At 44.1% G+C, this 19911-nt stretch overlaps 1 protein-coding gene across 1 annotated transcript; it reads right to left on the bottom strand.

The window, feature by feature from the left end:
• Positions 1 to 14775: 14775 nt before the first annotated feature.
• Positions 14776 to 18773, bottom strand: LOC138786711 (zinc finger protein 268-like). The gene is made up of 2 exons (XM_069963707.1): positions 18266 to 18773; positions 14776 to 17440 (listed from the first exon to the last, which is right to left on the bottom strand). Exons 1-2 carry the CDS (start codon positions 18348 to 18350, stop codon positions 15216 to 15218), a joined length of 2310 nt encoding a protein of 769 aa, XP_069819808.1. The 5' UTR covers positions 18351 to 18773; the 3' UTR covers positions 14776 to 15215.
• Positions 18774 to 19911: the final 1138 nt, after the last annotated feature.

Genomic DNA, 19911 nt, shown 5'->3' on the forward strand with positions numbered 1-19911 from the left:
CAGAATAAGGACCATTAGTGACCGCCGTAGAAAGCCGTATCGGCGGTCACTAAGGGGTTAACTGTAGTGAACTTGACTGACATTGAAATTTCTAATGATTGTTTATCGTTATTGTCAAAAGGTTTAAATTTCTGTACGAGTTCTAAGTTTGACCCGGTACAATTTACATTTGATTTACATAAGAGCGTAAGGAAGTTAAATTTGCGAAAGTTTTTTGCTAGCCGACAGGGTGGTGACAGTAATACAACAGCAGTTGGTGAACAACCGTGTCCAGTTAGCCCCCTGGGTTTCAGCATGAGTCCACAGTTTGATGCGGTAGACCGTGAGATATCGTTAATGGAATTGCAGAGAAACTTTCCTCCAGCCCCCGGAGGTTTCAAGTATTTTTCGTGGTGGTGTACCTTCCACCTTTAACCCTCCCTTGTCTGCTGGTTCATCCCTGGATTTGTTTGAACAAAAAGTGACTCAGGAGGTAAAATCATTAATTTATCCTGAATAAAAACACATAAAAACTTAACTAAAGGTGAATATAAAGCGTTACAATGGCTTAAGTCCAGGGATGATGTCGTTGTAAAACCAGCCGACAAGGGAGGCAACATTGTCCTCCTTAAAATGGAATACTATACATGGGAAGCTGAACGTCAGCCTAAAGATACAGATACCTATGTAAAGTTACAAAAGGACCCATCAATTGAGTATCTAGCAAAGGTTAAATCACTATTACGGAGAGGTGTTGAGGAGGGTCTGATGTCTAGACGGTTTGCGGAGAAACTCATTGTTGAGAATCCTTGCAGACCGTACTGGTATTGGATTCCGAAGTTACATAAGGATATGGTTCATCCTCTCAGACGCCCCATAGTGGCGGGTACGGGCTCCGTGACTGAGCCGATATCCAAATATCTGGATTGGGTCCTTAGACCACTACTACAACAGGTACCGTCGTATCTACGTGATACAAAAGAGCTCCTATTAATTTTGGAGGATTGTGCTTGGGGGGGAGGGTTGGTCACTGGCCAGCATCGACGTCGAGAGCCTGTACACTCGCATCCCACAGGATGCGGGTGTACAGGCTATCCGGCGACGGTTGCTGAGGATGGGAACCATAGAGGAAAATTTTGTTTCATTCTTGTGTGAACTGCTGGGTTTTGTTCTCCACCATAACGCCTTCCAGTTCGCTGGTCAGTGGTACTGGCAGCGGGCTGGAACGGCGATGGGGACTCCGGTCGCCCCAACTTTCGCCAATTTATTTTTGGCGGAATTGGAGGAGGAATTAATTTTTTCAATTAAAAATATTTTTATATCTAAAATAATGCTTTTTATGCATTACATAGATGACGTACTTATAGTTTGGTCCGGGACGAAAGAGGAATTCCAGCAGTTCATTACATATATGAATGTGAACAATTACAACATGAGGTTCACCTCCCACTTTGGTGGAGATCAGTTACATTTTTTTAAATGTCCACCTGCAGGTGGTAGATGGCAGTATTCAGACAGGCGGTTATCGTAAACCGACGGCCACTAACATGCTATTAAACTATACAAGCGACCATCCAGCACTTTAAACGAGCAGTGCCGTATGGACAATTCGTGCGGCTACGTCGCATCAACAATTCAGTTGAGTTATTTGAACAACAATCTCGTGAACTGTGTGATCGCTTGTATAAAAGGGGCTATCCACGAAGGGAAGTTAGAGAAGCTATGGAGAGGGCACGTAACTTAGATCGGAATGAGCTGATCCGAAGATCTAGTGGACGTAAGAAATCAGATAGGTTTGTGTTCACATTTGGTCATGGACCTATGGATAATGTGATTAAGGCAGCAATCTTCAAACACTGGCATGTTCTTGAGGGTGACCCAACTTTGAAAGAGTTAACTGACACACGTCCCATAGTTGCTTTCCGGCGCTGTAAAAATCTCTGAGATGAAATTGTTAGAGAAAGATTAGAGGAGAAAGCGGAGGAAAAACGCACATGGTTAGGACGAACTAAAGACATGGAAGGCAACTACAAGTGTGGCCGTTGTAACTATTGTTCACAATTGAATAGTGTACAGGAAGTAGTTAGGGGGTAATAGGTGGAAAGTACGTGACTTTATAACATGTAAAACTCCCTTTGTAGTCTGTTATTATTTGCAGTTGTGGACTCTATTACATAGGGAAAACTGTACGCCCTATGTATGTGAGATTTGCGGAACATATCCGATCGATTAGGACAGGCAAGGGTTGCCCGAAATTGATCGAACATGTACGCTCGGCCCATGATGGTAACAGTTCAGACTTGCGTTTTATGGGATTGCTGAGATTGCAGAGTTCACCAACAGGGGGGGATAGACATACCCAATTGTTGCAGAAGGAAACAGAATTAATCCTGAGAATGGACGCATTAGGTCCGCTTGGATTAAATGATCGATCCTCAATACATGGTACCTGTTGGTGATATTGTGACTATAGTATGTAAATATGTATTGTATATTGCAAACGAATGAAGTAATCTCTCTAATTTTAAATATATGTAATGTTTTTATGGTAATGGACACTTATGTGTGATGTGTATATAAAGGGGAGGTATACGTGATGACGTTGTGGCTGTGACAAAGCACGCTGTGCCGTGCGAAACAGCTATTGCCTGTTATCTGTCTGCATCCGATGACCAGCTAGCCGGCTGAATAAATCACTGTTGGTTGCAGCAAGAAGAGTGCTCCTATCTTTGTTTCTTTGTTTATACTTCACTTGAATCATTTCGTCTTTATGCTGTGAGCACCTTCAGCAACCGGGATCAAAATACGGTGAGTCCGAGTGCCGTGGTTCGTCTATGGCTTGAGTGGTGCGGGGAAATCGTTCTTAGTGAGCTCAACTATAACAAAATATGCATATCGTGTATTAGGATAATTCTATGTATATTGGGGTCCTAAAAAGTTCCCAAAATAATACTTACTATGGTCCTTACAGCCCCTTGCTTAGTGAGTCTGTTATATTCAATCCGGTAGTGTACCGGTCTGTGAATAAAGTATCAGGACGTAAGTACTGTGAATGTAAAACCATAGTTTCTTATGTAGGGTAAATATGGTACTCACAGTGCGTCCTGAATGTCGGAGACGTGTGCGCTCCGCTCGTCCACAGTGGTAGACTGGAGGGGAGTCCCCGGCCGGCGCGTACCTAAGTAGGGTCGCGCTGTGTCGGCGCGTGTGACGTCACCATTTGCTAGAGTGCGCACCAGATTCAACGGCCGCTCCGTGCACGCCTGCACCGGGGCGTTTCCCGCACTCCTGCGTCATCCAGGGGAGGGGCGAATCTGTATTACTGATTGTCTGAGTATATTCTACGGACACAAAGACTGGACCACGACTGGACCAGACCTGAACCTGGACAACCACTACAGTTGAGGTTTGGATCCTCAGATAATTGTATATATGTATAGGAGACTCATTTGTGGCCAACCTCTGACAGTGAATGGTAACTGTTAGTGGCCTTTTTTTTCTCCTGTTTAATAACTAGCTTTTGATTTTCACGCAGAACCCTTCCTTCTTATTTGTATTGCATATATTACTGTGAGGGGCATACTATCGCTACTGGTGTTAGCTATATACACTATATAAGTATGATTGTATAATTCTGGACATGGCTGGTTTTGTATCGGAAGTAGTGGATACCGATAGTTGGTTATTAGAGGCCAAAGAAGTATTCTCTGAAAAAACATACACACAACCCAAATACACTCCATCACTCAGGGCAGCATTTAGCGAGCTAACATATTGTCACAAACAGTACATCACTTCATGGTGGGAAGTCCAATCCTTCGAGAATTATATAAAAAATAAAATAGTCCCACGGGGTTTACGGAACCCAGTCTTACCGGCACCTAGACTTCGATCCCCAACAGTGTTGAAAAAGTGGGAGGCCGAAGCTACGAGCAGTGCACTAAGACAATTAGAAGAATTAGAAACCTTACTAGAAGAGGAACGGACAATCCTAGAGACAACAACCAAAAAACTCAAGGAACAAAAAAAAATTACACTTAAATTTAATAACGATCCAGAGTTCGCGGCTAAGGAAGCACAACTTAAATCCTCCATCGAGAGATATCAGTACCACCTGAAGGAACGCAAGCACTCTCAGTTTGCAAGGGACTTGCAGGATTTTAGGGAGAACAGGGCATACTCTAACTTGGACAAACCACATAGGTCGAGGGAGCGGGACACTGACATTTCTTCCTCTGACACAGACTTTTCCGAATCAGACTCCCAGAGAAAAGAACCTTGGGAAGGCAGTCACAGGGGGAAGAACAAGGGTAACAAAGGATACAACAGATCACAGCCTTCAGAACCAACTAACACACAAACATGTGGGGAAGGATCATCATATACACCATCCTCTGGACAACCTTTTTTGGGGCGAGGAAGAGGGAGATACGACAACAGCCTCACGACAACAGCCATACCGGGAAAAGAAGAACACCAGACAGCCCTACAGGTCTTAAATCTTTCTAAAATCCCCCTGACTGACGCTCAGACTAATGTCTCAGCTAGGGGTATGTCTGTCCCGACGGTTGGGTTTGATCCATTCACTTGGACAAAGGACCTTAACCTGTTTGTTAGAAAATTGAAATGGCACAAACTATACAAAAATAAAGACCGGAAGGAATGCCAAGAACTTGGCATTAATTTGGAAGAACTCCCCGCGGTTAGAGACCTAGCATCTCTCCTTGACAGTAATGTAATGGATAGGGGGACGGGCCCTTTCACCAATTGTAGATTAAAAAGCACAAAATTTTCCCCAACTGGTGAGATATCATGTGTAGACGTGTTCTTGGACCTGGTGATAAAGGACCTACACCGACTTACCCCTTCCCCTTCACGACATAACCTAAACCTTGCCGAGAGAAAAGCCCTTTAGGAACTCAAAACAAACCCCCAACTTATAAAACCAGCAGATAAGGGGGGGAACATAGTGGTCTTGGACAGAAGTACGTACATCTCTATGTGTCTCAGTTTACTGAATGATAGTAGCACATATGAGATATTACCATCCAATCCCACTAAAACCTACAGAGCACAACTTAAACTGATATTAGATGGGGCTAAGCGTAGAGCTCTCATTGATGAGAACGAATATCAGTTCCTTTTGCCTAGAACCCCCGTTACCTCTACCTTCTACGCCCTACCGAAGGTACATAAGGGGACCAATCCCCTTAAGGGACGACCTATCGTGTCTGGAATAGGCAGTATATCCCATAATCTTGGAATATATGTGGATAGGGTACTACGCAATTTTGTACTATCCCTTCCATCATACACCAGAGACACAATGGATCTCTTACGTAAGATAGAACATCTTCATATAGACCCCCACACATATCTTGCGAGTATAGATGTGGAGTCTTTGTACTCATCCATACCCCATGACTGTGGCTTACGGGCGGTTAAGTACTACTTATCGAGTAGGGGTATTCACCTGAGGGCACACAACTCTTTTATTCTGGACCTACTGGAATTCATCTTAACAAAAAAAAATTTTCTTTTTAATGGCCAACTATACCACCAGCTCAGGGGCACAGCAATGGGCAGCCCTTGTGCGCCCACCTATGCCAACATGCTCCTGGGCTGGTGGGAGGCCACCATAGCGTTAAGTGATGACAACGAATTCTTCAGTGACTGGGTATTGATGTGGTCCAGATTCATAGACGACATACTTATAGTATGGTCAGGCTCATCAGACGACTTTCAATAGGCTTGGCATTTGCGTCGGAAATAGACGACAAATCTCTCACATTCCTGGATGTAAAAATAGCAAAGACAGAAAGTGGGTATCTGGAGACAACTGTACATAGGAAAACCACCTCGACTAACAGTCTGCTCAGATGGGAGAGCTGCCATCCTACCCCCTTAAAAAGGGGGATTCCGAAAGGGCAATATTTGCGCCTTAGGAGGAATTGTTCGAAATCAGAGGACTTCTACGAACAGGCTAGAGATCTGAGATCCAGATTCAGAGTGAGGGGTTATCCTGATTATACACTACGCTCTGCCTACCACACAGCTAACAACACAGACAGGGCCACACTATTGACGCCGAGGGTGAGGGAAGACACTGGGGAACCCATACGCATAGTGGGCACATACGACATAGAATCTACACAGGTGACAGACATACTCACTAAACATTGGGATATCCTTAAAATGGATCCCGACATTCGAGAGGTGGTTGGAGAATACCCTGCGATCACCTAACGCAAAGGTCCGAGTATTGGTGACAGGGTCACCTCCAGCCACCTAGAACCTCCCCCCACTAACAAAACTTGGCTTAATGCCTCACAAATTACAGGGTGCTACAGATGTGGGCATTGCCGGGCCTGTGACTTCGTGGTAAAAACGGATAGAATCACTAGCTCGACTACCAACAAGACATACACCATCAATAGCTTCATTAATTGCAGCACACGATGGGTAGTATATGTGGCAACCTGTAGATGTAACAAACAATATGTTGGTAAAACATTCCGTGAGTGGCGTAAACGCATCCTGGAACACCTTGGTGACATTAGGAACAACAGAGACACATCAATAGCACAACACATCAGACAGGAACATGGAGGAGACATAAACTGTATCAAATTTGCTGCCATAGAAAGTCTCAAAATCTCACAAAGAGGGGGGAATCTGGACAGAAAGAGACTAGATGGACATACCTACTAGATACCGTGTCCCCGCAAGGACTTAATGAATATCTCAACTTTTCCTGTTTTATTTGACCTATGTGCATAATCCCCCCTTCTTTTCCTTTCCCCCCCCTTCCTCTCTCCCTTTCCCCCCCTTTCCCCCCCCCACCCATAATAACCCACCCTTCCCCTCCTCATCCCGTACCCCCTCCGTCCCTTACCCCCCTCCCCTTGTCCTAACTCACACAGACCTAATGACTGCCGTCATCAGTAGGAGGGCTGCTCTAGGTTCTGTTACAGCAGCCCCCCCCTCCCCAGTCCAAGTGATGGCTTGCAGTTGTTCAGCCAATGGGAGCTGAGCAAGCTGAGTCACCTGACAAGGCAGGGGAGGGGGGAGGCTAGTGTAACAGGAGAAGGAGCTGAGAGAAGAGCTTGGTGACGGTGACGACAGTAATCACGTCTGTGTGAGTCAGGACACTTCCTGATGGGGGGTGGAGGGGGGAAAAGACAGGGAAGGGAGGCAGATAGGTGATTGAAGCATATTACAGAGTTATATAACTTTGTAATGTGCTTTAATTACTGGGAAAAAGTTTTTCATGGCACTTGTCCTTTAATACTGCAAAGCTGATGTTGCTCTAGCACCCCGCCAACAGTAACCCCTAATTTGCCCCCACAACCACGGAACCTACTGCCCAAATTCATATTATTATCCTATCATTGCTATAGTTCAATCTATAAGACCTTTTGCTCCTACGATATCTGCCCATACGTATAACCAGGTATATACACACCAATGTCCATTCATTTCATTATCAGCACAAGGGACAGCACCTTTTCCCTGTGCGCTGTTTGACGGCTCTTGCCGGAGCGTGCCACCTGACCAGATTCGCCCCTCCCCTGGATGACGCAGGAGTGCAGCAACCGCCCCGGTGCAGGCGTGCACGGAGCGGCCGTTGAATCTGGCGTGCAATCTAGCAAATAGTGACGTTACACGCGCCGGCACGCCGCGACCCTACTTAGGTACGCGCCGGCCGGGGACTCCCCTCCAGTCTACCTGTCTAGTCCTGATACTTTAGTCACAGACCGGTACACTACCGGATTGAATATAACAGACTCACTAAGCAAGGGGCTGTAAGGACAATAGTAAGTATTATTTTGGGAACTTTTTAGGACCCCAATATATATAGAAGGTTATCCTAATACACAATATGCATATTTTGATATAGGATCAGTAATAGCCACTGCTATGCTGCATTCTCTAAATCCCGCCCCACCCACCGAGGTTGTGAGTACTGGCATCAGCATCTGTAACATTATCCACAATTTGGACAAATACCTATTGCTACCTCTTTGTTGTCACATATTAATTTTCCCCTGATGATGTCACAATAACCTGTTGACTGAAACGCGTAGGGCTGAAGTGACGAATACTATTTCATCTTGGATGACCTATATGGTCCTTGACAATTACATTGCATGAACTGCTCTTGACAATTACAGTACATGAACTGTTGAACAGACCGACAGAAGATATTGTTTTGTGCATGGACCGACAGGGGTCCGATTTTTTGTATTACTGATTGTCTGAGTATATTCTACGGACACAAAGACTGGACCACGACTGGACCAGACCTGAACCTGGACAACCACTACAGTTGAGGTTTGGATCCTCAGATAATTGTATATATGTATAGGAGACTCATTTGTGGCCAACCTCTGACAGTCAATGGTAACTGTTAGTGACCTTCTTTTTCTACTGATTAACAAATAGCTTTTGATTTTCACGCAGAACCCTTCCTTCTTATTTGTATTGCAGACTTTCATTTAAGGTCTCGCCCTAACAGTATCTGGAGCCTGAACGTGGGACGTGGCCTATACACCTCAACCCAATGCTGCCCCCCCGGAGCACGAAGGCGACCCGAGAAGGAGCGCACAGACCTCGTGTGATAACAGTGCTGGCACGGTAGCTTCAGCTTCTTACACTGCTCGGTGCCTTCCGCTTGGGTTTCCTCTGGGTCTGGTGAGGCGCATGTTATAGACTGAGTAAGAGCGCATGCCACGCCATTTGTTTAGGAAGAACCCTGCAATATAGTTATACCTGGACCAGCTGATAGTATAAGGGACTCCTCCTACCGGGAGAACTCTGCACCGTCCTTATAGTATTTCCTATTCTGTTGTTCTCCATCTGGATCTGTTATAGAGTATTACAGAACCAGGAGGGGGGCAGGGGTGTCTGGAGTATCCTTGATCCCTAGAGGAAGGTCCCAACAGCACTGACCCCCGGAGTGGTAGAGGACGCTAGAGAACTACTAGGACGGGAGGAGAAATAGAGGAGCCGGGTGGAGATGGGTAAGATGCAGATTAGACGGGGGAGGGAAGTAAGGAAGTCATTGGGATGGACCTCCAAACAGATGGGATGTCAGCGTGTAGGAGAGGATAAGGTTACAGGGTGTAGAAAGATGTTGGAAACTCTGGGAATGTCGGGAGAAGATGCCCCCAACCCCCAAACCTGGGATCGGGTTAGAGAGCATGGCCTCAGCCTGGGAACATGTAGTCCAACAGATGGAGAGAGAAGGTGATTGGGAATATAACCCTGAAGATGGAAGCATGTAGTGAATTGAAATAGGGGATTGGTGCAAAGAGAGACAGAGCAATAGGTCTGCCCCCTCCCCGATGTTGTATAATAAGATAAAGAGACAGTAGAGAATTTTGGAGGGAGGATGTGTGTGGTGCGCGCTCGACCGGTCACTTGCTAGATGGTGCTGTGTGACGCTACTACTGTGGTGGTTGGTCGGTGGAGTATAGCTCAGCCAGGTGGTAGGTTGTCGTTACGCCAGTGCAGAATCAGCACACAGATATCAAGCACACCTGCTGTTATTTTTTTGTGGCTGGCTATACCCTTCCCTGATGGTCGGTGACGCCACCCATAGAATAGAGAGATGACCCAAGGACGGTGTAGCTGGTGTGTAGGTGCTGGTGCAATATCCACTGAGTCCCAGTTGTATAAATAAACTTTGAAGGTTATAATTAAATAGCATATATAAGTATACACTACTATAGATACGGCGCTGAATATTGGCGGGTTGTAGTACGCTGCTATCGATGTAGAGTGAAGACAGACCCATAACTGTTCACAATAGGTATAAACATATATAAAAAGTGTTCATCAAGCGCCCCTACTCCAACTCTGGTATATTCAAGAATAGTCGTAAGGTCACTTACTCAGTGCAGATGTATGCAGGTTCTCTTTATCCGTAAGGGTGTAGTAATCAGCTCTGTATTCCGCTGGGAGTGCGCCCCGGACGGTGGTGCGACTACTACCAGCTTATGCGTTCCGTGTATGTGAGAATGTGACGTCACACTGGTTCACTACGGAGTCTCTCGGGAACCATCCAACGTTTCAGCGTATCGTACGCCTTGATCAGGGATAACGGCCCCCCTCATCTTCCTCCTTTTAACAGATGTCCTCGGAACGCCTCCAGTCAGCTGACTAATCATCCTCCCGGGTTACACCTGCATTAGGCTTTCACTGTGGTAAGGGATTTCTTCTTCAGTGTAGCTGCAGATTCGTTACAGTGTTTCAGTGACTTCCAGTTGTGGAATGTGCGTTCCATCTCCTGTATTATCGCTTGTTTATACCGGTTAATCTCCATATTTATTTTGTCTTTTTAATTTAGAAATGCAAAAAGTTCCATATCCGCATTTAATCCATTGGGAATAATTGTATTAAATTTGAATATCATTTTAGTTTCTGCTCGCGATAGTTGTTCGATATACAGTAGTTGCCCCCTCTCCAGTGTCCATTTATTTTTTCCAAAGCTCCGAATTTTGTATTTGTTAGTTTTCCGTTATGTTTTTCTGCGTAGTGTTTCGACAGTGGGTGCCCTTCAAATTTCCTCTCAATATTATCAATGTGTTCCTGTAATCTTTTTTGTAGCATCCGTTTCGTTCGTCCTATATAGATTTTTTCACATGGACATTTCATGAAATATATAACGCCGTTGTCTTTGCAAGTAATGTGTGATCTTATTGTGTGTTCATATTCTGTATTTCTTTATTAGGACTTAGTCATTTACATTTTTGACATGTGTTACATTTTTTCCAAGGAAAGAAACCTGGGGTAGTATTAACATAATTATCCAAATTGTTTATATATTTCCTTCCTTCATATTTTACAGTGGGGGCAATTAAGTTCCCAACATTTTTTGCTTTTTTGAAAATAAAGGTCGGGTGTTTGGTAATTTTCTCCCCTACGATTTTATCTCCCCTTAAGATATCCCAATGTTTTTTTACTATTTTTTTGAGTACATGACGCGTTATATGTTATTACAAGCGGTATTTTTATGGTATCGACCATTGTGTCCATAGGTAAATTTTCTTTATCTTGTAGTAGTGTTCTTCTGTCTATTTCACCTATTTCCTTGCATGTGGCTTCCATATGTTCTCTATTGTACCCCTTGGCTGATAGTTTATTTTGCTATCTTACTGCCTCTTTCTCGTATTTCTCTATTTTGGTACAATTCCTTCTCAGTCTTGTGAATTGTCCCTTAGGGATGTTGGTTAGCCATAGGGGTAAGTGGCAACTTTTTCTATCTATATAGCTGTTACTGTCAGTTGGTTTGGAAAATGTTTTGCTCTGTAAACAATCATCTTTTATATAAATAATTAAATCTAAAAAGTTTATTTCATCCTTGCTAAAATAAGCATTAACCCTTTGAGGACCAGGCCCAAAATGACCCAGTGGACCGCGCAAATTTTGATCTTAGTGTTTCCGTTTTTCCCTCCTCCCCTTCTAAGAGCTCCAGCACTCTCAGTTTTCTATCTACAGGGCCATGTAAGGGCTTATTTGTTACAGGAATAGTTGTACTGTGTAATGGCGTCATTCATTTTACCATAACATGTATGACGGAATCCCAAATATATTATTTATGAAGATATAAATAGGTGAAATCGTAAAAAAGAATGCAATATGGTAATGTTTGGGGGGTTCCTGTGTCTACGTAATGCACTATATGGTAACAGCGACATGATACTATTATTCTATAGGTCAGTCCGAACACAACCATATGCAGGTTACACAGATTCTCTAATGTTATATATGTATTTTTTTTATGAAATCCTTTTTTTTGCCAATTAAATATTAATAAAATGGGCTTATTGTGACGCTTATAACGGTTTTATTTTTTCACCTACGGGGCTGTATGTGGTGTCATTTTTTCCGCCATGATCTCTAGTTTTTATTAATACCATATTTGTGAAGATCGGACGTTTTGATCACTTTTTATTGATTTTTTTTAATATATAATGTAACATAAAATCGGTAATCTGCGCACTTTTTCCCCTCTTTTCGTGTACGCCGTTTACCGGTCACAATGACGCTTGTTATATTTTAATAGATCGGACAATTCCGCACGCTACGGTATATTATATGTTTATCTATTTATTCATTTTTATATGTTTTATTTATATAATGGGAAAGGGGGGTGATTTAGACTTTTATTGGGGGAGGGGCTTTGGGGTAGTGTGTTAGTGTTTTGAACTTTTTTTTTTTTTACACTTTTGAAGTCCCTTTGGGGGACTTGTACATACAATACTTAGATTTCTACACTGATCACTGCTATGCCATAGGCATAGCATTGATCAGTGTTATCGGCGATCTGCTCATTGAGCCTACCTGTGCAGGCTCAGTGTAGCAGATCGCCGATCGGACCGCACGGAGGCAGGTGAGAGACCTCCGGCAGTCCGTTTCAACGATCGGGACCCCCGCAGTCACACTGCGGGGGTCCCGATCGGTAAGTGACAGGGGACTCCCCCTGTCACTTACACTTAAACGTCGCGGTCGCGCCGTGATCGCGGCGTTTAAGGGGCTAATGACACGCGGCAGCGCGATCGCTGCAGCGTGTCATTGCCGGTGAGGTCCCAGCTGCTGATTGCAGCCGGCCCCCACCTGCTATGAAGCGCGCTCCGCTCCGGAGCACGCTTCATAGCGGGAGAAACACCCAGGACGTAAGGTTACGTCATGGGTCATCTGGGGACAGACTTCCATGACGTAACCCTACGTCCAGGGTCGTCTAAGGGTTAAAATTCAAATAAAATTCATTTTTATTAATTTCAGTTAAAAACGCCTTCAAACTTTCTTCATCTCCTTTCCAAATGAATACAATATCGTCTATAAAACGTTACCAGACGAGTAGGTCGGCCATGAGAGCACCATTTGGGTATATTTTCTGGCTTCCCCACTGTCCTACATACAGGTTTGAATAACTTGGTGCAAATTTCGTGCCCATCGCTGTGCCCTTACCACAGTGAAAGCCTAATGCAGGTGTAACCCGGGAGGATGATTAGTCAGCTGACTGGAGGCGTTCCGAGGACATCTGTTAAAAGGAGGAAGATGAGGGGGGCCGTTATCCCTGATGAAGGCGTACGATACGCTGAAACGTTGGATGGTCCCCGAGAGACTCCGTAGTGAACCAGTGTGACGTCACATTCTCACATACACGGAACGCTAAAGCTGGTAGTAATCGCACCACCGTCCGGGGCGCACTCCCAGCGGAATACAGAGCTGATTACTACACCCTTACGGATAAAGAGAACCTGCATACATCTGCACTGAGTAAGTGACCTTACGACTTTACTTGAATATACCAGAGTTGGAGTAGGGGCGCTTGATGAACACTTTTTATATATGTTTATACCTATTGTGAACAGTTATGGGTCTGTCTTCACTCTACATCGATAGCAGCGTACTACAACCCGCCAATATTCAGCGCCGTATCTATAGTAGTGTATACTTATATATGCTATTTAATTATAACCTTCAAAGTTTATTTATACTACTGGGACTCAGTGGATATTGCACCAGCACCTACACACCAGCTACACCGTCCTTGGGTCATCTCTCTATTCTATGGGTGGCGTCAGCGACCATCAGGGAAGGGTATAGCCAGCCACAAAAAAATAACAGCAGGTGTGCTTGATATCTGTGTGCTGATTCTGCACTGGCGTCACGACAACCTACCACCTGGCTGAGCTATACTCCACCGACCAACCACCACAGTAGTAGCGTCACACAGCACCATCTAGCAAGTGACCGGTCGAGCGCGCACCACACACATCCTCCCTCCAAAATTCTCTACTGTCTCTTTATCTTATTATACAACATCGGGGAGGGGGCAGACCTATTGCTCTGTCTCTCTTTGCACCAATCCCCTATTTCAATTCACTACATGCTTCCATCTTCAGGGTTATATTCCCAATCACCTTCTCTCTCCATCTGTTTGGCTACATGTTCCCAGGCTGAGGCCATGCTATCCCATCCATTGTCCTCTATAACCCGATCCCAGGTTTGGGGGTTGGGGGCATCTTCTCCTGACATTCCCAGAGTTTCCAACATCTTTCTACACCCTGTAACCTTATCCTCTCCTACACGCTGACATCCCATCTGTTTGGAGGTCCATCCTAATGACTTCCTTACTTCCCTCCCCCGTCTCCTCTGCACCTTACCCATCTCCTCCCGGCTTCTCTATTTCTCCTCCCGTCCTAGTAGTTCTCTAGCGTCCTCTACCACTCCGGGGGTCAGTGCTGTTAGGACCTTCCTCTAGGGATCAAGGATACTCCAGACACCCCTGCCCCCCTCCTGGTTCTGTAATACTCTATAACAGATCCAGATGGAGAACAGAATAACAAATACTATAAGGGCGGTGCAGAGTTCTCCCGGTAGGAGAAGGAGTCCCTCATACTATCAGCTGGCCCAGGTATAATTATATTGCAGGGTTCTTCCTAAACAAATGGCGTGGCATGCGCTCTTACTCAGTCTATAACATGCGCCTCACCAGACCCAGAGGAAACCCAAGCGGAAGGCACCGAGCAGTGTAAGAAGCTGAAGCTACCGTGCCAGCGCTGTTATCACACGAGGTCTGTGCGTTCCTTCTCGGGTCGCCTTCGTGCTCCAGGGGGGCAGCATTGGGTTGAGGTGTAGAGGCCACGTCCCACGTTCAGGCTCCAGATACTGTTAGGGTGAGACCTTAAATGAAAGTCTCTCAGCTGTACCTGGGGGCTGTCTGATTGTAAAAGTTGGGTGACAGCTGCAGTCTGTGCGCGAGTATCAACCAGACACATGAGGCCAAGTCCGTGCTCAAGCTGCTTCTGTTTATTATAGGAACGTCCCTTCTTTTATATCTTATCATGAAGGTTACAAGTCAGGAGCGGAACCAGATGTGTTACATATCCCAAGACCTGGAGCAGTGGTGGTGTCCGTCTCTAGCCGTCCTGGCCGTTATCTATCGGCAAAACTCCCAGAACTTGCAGCTAAGCTATTTCAGTAACATAAGTATAAAAGAACAAGCTCCATAACACATGGTGACAGAGCGGGGGCCTCCTCCCCCGCAGCTATCTGCAGAACATTACACCAAGCATGTACACATTCCATGGAGAAAGTATAAAAGGAGGAACACAGACAAAATGGACTCTCAACTCCGCACCTCTGTGTGACTTTTCTCATGTTTATGAAAAAACTATTTCACAGTAAAAAAAATTTCCACATTCTGAACATGAATAAGGCTTCTAGCCTGTGTGAGTTCTTTCATGTCGTGTAAGGATTGATTTCCGAGAAAAACATTTCCCACATTCTGAACAAGAAAATGGCTTCTCTCCTGTGTGAGTTCTTTGATGGCTGACAAGACATGATTTCTTAATAAATTTTTTCCCACATTCTAGACATGAGAATGGCTTCTCTCCTGTGTGATATCTCTGATGGAAAACAAGGTCTGATTTCTGATAAAAACATTTCTCACACTCTGAACATGAAAATGGCTTTTCCCCTGTGTGAGTTCTCATATGTATAACAAGGTTTGATTTGCTTTTAAAACATTTCTCACACTCTGAACATGAAAACGGCTTTTCCCCTCTGTGAATTCTCATATGTCTAACAAGCTCTGATTTGCATTTAAAACATGTGTCACACTCTGAACATGAAAACGGCTTTTCCCCTGTGTGAGTTCTCATATGTATAACAAGCTCTGATTTGGTTTTAAAACATTTCTCACACTCTGAACATGAAAATGGCTTCTCCCCTGTATGAGTTTTCATATGTATAAAAAGCTCTGATTTGGTTTTAAAACATTTCTCACATTCTGAACATGAAAATGGCTTCTCACCTGTATGTGTTCTGATATGAATAACAAGCTCTGATTTGGTTTTAAAACATTTCTTACATTCTGAACATGAAAATGGCTTCTCCCCTGTATGTGTTCTCCTATGTTCAAAAAGGTCTGATTTGTGTTTAAAACATTTCTCACACTCTGAACATGAAAATGGCTTTTCCCCTGTGTGAGTTCTCATATGTATAACAAGCTCTGATTTTCTTTTAAAACATTTCTCACACTCTGAACATGAAAATGGCTTTTCCCCTGTGTGAGTCATTATATGTATAACAAGCCTTGATTTGCATTTAAAACATTTCTCACACTCTGAACATGAAAATGGCTTCTCCCCTGTGTGAGATCTCATATGTATAACAAGCACTGATTTGGTTTTAAAACATTTCTGACATTCTGAACATGAAAATGGCTTATCCCCTGTGTGAGTTCTCATATGTCTAACAAGCTTTGATTTGGTTTTAAAACATTTCTCACATTCTGAACATGAAAATGGCTTCACCCCTGTATGAGTTTTCATATGATCAAAAAGGTCTGATTTGCGTTTAAAACATTTCTCACACTCTGAACATGAAAACGGCCTTTCCCCTATGTGAATCCTTAAATGTTGAACAAGCTCTGATTTGCTTTTAAAACATTTCTCACACTCTGAACATGAAAATGGCCTTTCCCCTGTGTGAGTCCTCGTATGTTCAACAAGCTTTGATTTGCATTGAAAAGATTTCTCACACTCTGAACATGAAAATGGCTTTTCCCCTGTATGAGTCCTCATATGTCTCACAAGCTCTATTTTGCTTTTAAAACATTTCTCACATTCTGAACATGAAAATGGCTTCTCCCCTGTGTGAATTCTCAAATGTATAACAAGGTTTGATTTGACTTGAAAACATTTCTGACATTCTGAACATGAAAATGTCTTCTCCCCTGTATGAGTTTTCATATGTTCAACAAGCTCTGATTTGCATTTAAAACATTTTTCACATTCAGAACATGAAAATGGCTCCTCCCTTTTATGAGTTCTCATATGGTCAACAAACTGTGAATTGCGTTTAAAAGATTTCTCACACTCTGAACATGAAAATGGCATTTCCCCTGTGTGAATCCTCATATGTTCAACAAGATTTGATTTGCATTTAAAACATTTCTCACATTCTGAACATGAAAATGGCTTTTCCCCTGTGTGAGTTTTCATATGTTTAACAAGCTCTGGTTTTCTTTTAAAACATTTCTCACACTCTGAACATGAAAATGGCTTTTCCTCTGTGTGAGTTTTCATATGTTTAACAAGCTCTGATTTGCTTTTAAAACATTTCTCACATTCTGAACACAGAAATGGCTTCTCCCCTGTATGAGTTCTTATATGTTCAATGAGCGTTGATTTGCTTTTAAAACATTTCTCACATTCTGAACATGAAAATGGCTTCTCCCCTGTATGAGTTCTCATATGTATAACAAGCTTTGCTTTGCGGTTAAAACATTTCTCACATTCTGAACATGAAAATTTCTTCTCCCCTGTACGAGTTCTCTTATGTGTAACAATGGACTGTTCTTCATATGTATCTTGTGTGATCCGACCATCTGCTGTAATATCTGGAGATATTTGATGTCCCTCTGATCTCCGGGGACACTCATCTGTCAAGAAGAATCACATCTTATTATTATTATTTTGGTGTAATATAACATTACAGTGTCCCGGACATTATAAGAATGTATGACATGTAAAGCTAGGTTCACACTGCGTTTTTGCAATCCGTTTTTTTTATCCGTTTATTGCAAAAAACAAATGAAAAACGGATTGCAAAAAACGGATGCATTTGTATGCTTCCGTTTTGATCCGTTTTTCCATTGACTTCCATTATAAAAAAAAGGGATCAAAACAGATCCGTTTTTTTTTGCCGAACAAAAAAACGTTGCTGACACAACTTTTTTGTCCGTTAAAAAAAAACGGAGCCGTTAAACATATGCTGAAAACGCAGTGTGAACCTAGCCTTACAGATGGTATAAGTCCGGACTGGTCTGGGCCTGACCCCCCAGTCTCTAGATATATCAGAGAGAAGCGCCTGGCTTTGTGCTTCTCTCCCTGCTGCAATCTGTGTATCTCTGCATGGTACAGGCTCCAATGTAAATCTATGGTGTTCAGGAGCCGATCCTGCACCGTGCCCGGTGGGTGCTGGTTACTATCTGCAGCCGACACCAGACGATAATCATCAGAGATCGCTCCAAAGCCGATCATCTCAGGCTGATTTCTATAGTCGCTTCCAGTGCTGAGATATAAGCCTGTTACTACTGAGGTTCCAGTGCCCAGGGGGCGTTCCCCAGCAAGGCAAATACCGCCAGATACTGTACCCTCTTTGTATAATACTGCCATATACTGTACCCTCTGTGTATAATACTGCAACATACTGTACCCCAGAACATAATACAGAGAGGAGGTGTGTATATAGTGCTGTCTATTACCTGCTGATGGGAGGGGCTGCTGATCCTCCGGCATCACATCCTTGTACTGATCCTTGTGTCCTTCTACATACTCCCACTCCTCCATGGAGAAATAGACCGCCACGTCCTGACACCTTATAGGAACCTGACACACACAATGATCACACAGTCATCCCCCCCACCCCTCCAGTGGTGTTACTGTATAATGTCCCAGCATTCCCAGCAGCCACAGTCTCACCTCTCCACTCAGCAGCTCCACCATCTTGTTGGTGACTTCTAGGATCTTCTCTTCCTCCATTTCCTCATGTATCAGGGGCCCCGGGATTGGGCTCAGGGTTCTTCCCCATCCTTCACACCCAGGGGCCCCACAGCGCCCACTAGAGGACTTCTTCACTACTGTGTAATCCTGTGTATGGAGAGACACATTACTATCACTCCATCCATTCCCAGAATCCCTCACCTCTCCAGTCCTATCCATCTGTTATTCCATAGATAAGAATGATGTCATGATGACATCACTCCCAGAATCCCTCACCTCCCCAGTCCTATCCATCTGTTATTCCATAGATAAGAATGATGTCATGATGACATCACTCCCAGAATCCCTCACCTCTCCAGTCCTATCCATCTGTTATTCCATAGATAAGAATGATGTCATGATGACATCACTCCCAGAATCCCTCACCTCCCCAGTCCTATCCATCTGTTATTCCATAGATAAGAATGATGTCATGATGACATCACTCCCAGAATCCCTCACCTCTCCAGTCCTATCCATCTGTTATTCCATAGATAAGAATGATGTCATGATGACATCACTCCCAGAATCCCTCACCTCACCAGTCCTATCCATCTCTTATTCCATAGATAAGAATGATGTCATGATGACATCACTCCCAGAATCCCTCACCTCTCCAGTCCTATCCATCTCTTGTTCCATAGATAAGAATGATGTCATGATGAAATCACTCCCAGAATCCCTCACCTCTCCAGTCCTATCCATCTGTTATTCCATAGATAAGAATGATGTCATGATGACATCACTCCCAGAATCCCTCACCTCTCCAGTCCTATCCATCTGTTATTCCATAGATAAGAATGATGTCATGATGACATCACTCCCAGAATCCCTCCCCTCTCCAGTCCTATCCATCTGTTATTCCATAGATAAGAATGATGTCATGATGACATCACTCCCAGAATCCCTCTCCAGTCCTATCCATCTGTTATTCCATAGATAAGAATGATGTCATGATGACATCACTCCCAGAATCCCTCACCTCTCCAGTCCTATCCATCTGTTATTCCATAGATAAGAATGATGTCATGATGACATCACTCCCAGAATCCCTCACCTCCCCAGTCCTATCCATCTGTTATTCCATAGATAAGAATGATGTCATGATGACATCACTCCCAGAATCCCTCACCTCCCCAGTCCTATCCATCTGTTATTCCATAGATAAGAATGATGTCATGATGACATCACTCCCAGAATCCCTCACCTCTCCAGTCCTATCCATCTGTTATTCCACGCAGAGGCGTAGCTAGCCTTTCCAGCACCCGGGGCAAAGATTCAGGTTGGCGCCCCTCCCCCCCCCCCCCCCCCCCCCGCCCCCCCCAACTCAATCAGTGAACAAACACACTCCTCTATATTGGGAGCCGTA

This window comes from Dendropsophus ebraccatus, chromosome 3 (genome assembly GCF_027789765.1).
Source record: "Dendropsophus ebraccatus isolate aDenEbr1 chromosome 3, aDenEbr1.pat, whole genome shotgun sequence".
NCBI classification, from domain to species: Eukaryota; Metazoa; Chordata; class Amphibia; order Anura; family Hylidae; genus Dendropsophus; species Dendropsophus ebraccatus.